Source organism: Diabrotica undecimpunctata, unplaced genomic scaffold (assembly GCF_040954645.1).
Source record: "Diabrotica undecimpunctata isolate CICGRU unplaced genomic scaffold, icDiaUnde3 ctg00001129.1, whole genome shotgun sequence".
Classification (NCBI taxonomy): Eukaryota; Metazoa; Arthropoda; class Insecta; order Coleoptera; family Chrysomelidae; genus Diabrotica; species Diabrotica undecimpunctata.
Genome location: NW_027312766.1, coordinates 22,331 through 24,235, shown reverse-complemented (window position 1 = coordinate 24,235; position 1,905 = coordinate 22,331). Strand labels below are relative to the sequence as shown.

The 1,905-nt window shown below is 32.7% G+C and overlaps 1 protein-coding gene across 1 annotated transcript; it reads left to right on the top strand.

The window, feature by feature from the left end:
• Positions 1-1,259: 1,259 nt before the first annotated feature.
• Positions 1,260-1,676, top strand: LOC140431732 (zinc finger BED domain-containing protein 5-like). The gene has a single exon (XM_072519613.1). The coding sequence runs from the start codon at positions 1,260-1,262 to the stop codon at positions 1,674-1,676; it is 417 nt and encodes a 138-aa protein (XP_072375714.1).
• Positions 1,677-1,905: the final 229 nt, after the last annotated feature.

Below are 1,905 nucleotides of genomic sequence, written 5' to 3'. Positions count from 1 at the left end.
AGCCAATGTGTTAATATTACAATCTAAAGAGAGTTTGTGACTAACCCTGTATATACCTGCAGTCGTAAAGTAAAAAATCAGTACACATAATTCAAAGAAAGCTTCAATTCAAGAGTTACAATTCCCAAGACTGTTTCCCTAAAACGGTATTTTGAGGATCCTAACTTTTTATGGAAAAAACTTTACGAGTTTAATGCAAATTTTTAAAAGCTACCCTTGGCATACTAAAAAAGGTTATTACTGAGGGAGATTATGTAAACTGGATATGTTTTTTAAACATATATTAAAAGCTGAGAGTGTACTTTGAATGAAACTCATTTTAGCGTATTTTTTATTCTTTTTTGTTTACTTCTACTAACAACGCCATCTGCTAGATAAAACCGAACTAAATACAAAACAATTTAAACTATTTACTAATATTAACAATACATCACTTGGAAATTCCTACTCGTATATAAACTGGGCCAGTTTCAGTCGTGAAAAAGTAAAAGTATTCACAGAGGATTTTACGATAAAAAGGTGTTGTTCATATAGGTGTACCTTTATTTTACATATAGATGCAAATCAACCATGTGACACCCTCTCTTTACTTAATTACAATTTACAATTCTCTCTATCATTATTCCATCTATATTCTACAAACACAAAACATATATAACTCATATGTATCAGTGTATTTTACTGTAATCATTTTACGCAACAAACCAGTCGAGTATATGACGTCATTGCCCGCTTGCAAGATTTTATCTTATCATTAATTTATCAACCAAACTAATCTTTTCTTATCAATAACATAACCATATTACATAATTAATTTTAATGTACACCCTTTAAACCAGGGGTTCCCAAACTGGGAGACGCGCCCCCTGGAGGGCGTGAGGATATGTAAGGGGTGGCGCGAGACAAGACGAAAATTAAATTAAATTAAGGTAGTCTTTCTAAAATTATAAATTAATCATGATGTTAAGAAAATTAAATCAAACCAATGTAACATCTGACTTTACACATAAATTTGAAATCGAATGCTTGAAAGAATTTGACAACCGAGCGTTTCTAAGCACTGCCTTCCTCCTACCCTTTCACCCAGACGCAGACCAGCTAACAGCAGCTAATCAATTGTGACTCAATGTTTGAGATACCTCGGCATAAGCTGCATGTATTTTTGCATTATAAAAGCGTACGTGCTGTGAAATTTTAATTGTCGTAATTGATTTTCATTGATTTCGTTAATTTGAGTGAGAGAAGTTATTGTAGTCAAGATGAGCTCAGCAAAGAAACGCAGCTATAATGATGATTATATCAAATATGGGTTTATTTGTATGCGTAAAGATAATATCGAACATGCTCAGTGTATAATTTGCTATAAAGTATTAAGCAATGGTGCAGTGGGACCCAATCCTCTTGAAAGACATTTGTCATCCAAATATAAATGTTTTAAGGACAAACCAAAGGAATTTTTTGCTACAAAATCTGAAAATTTAAAATGCATAAAGTTGGATAGTACTAGTTCTATGGCTCAGTCATTTGAAAAAGTGATTGAAGCTTCATATGAGCTATCATTTCTGATTGCTAAAGAAAAGAAGAACCATATTATTGGAGCGATGTTTGTTAAACCATGTTTGTTAAAGGCTTCTGATATTATTCTTGGAACGCAGAGTAAGCAAAAGTTATCGTAAATACCTTTTTTTGACAATACTGTGAAACATCGCATTGATGATATGGCCGAAGACATACAAAACCAGGTAGTTGATGCAGTAAAACAATTGCCATTTTTTGCTATTCAGCCTAGACGAGAGTACAGACACAGCACAATGTCATCAGTTAATTATTTATGTTTGGTATATTGAAAACGAAATAATAAAAGACGAGCTACACTTTTCTACAGAGTTGGAGACCACGACAAAA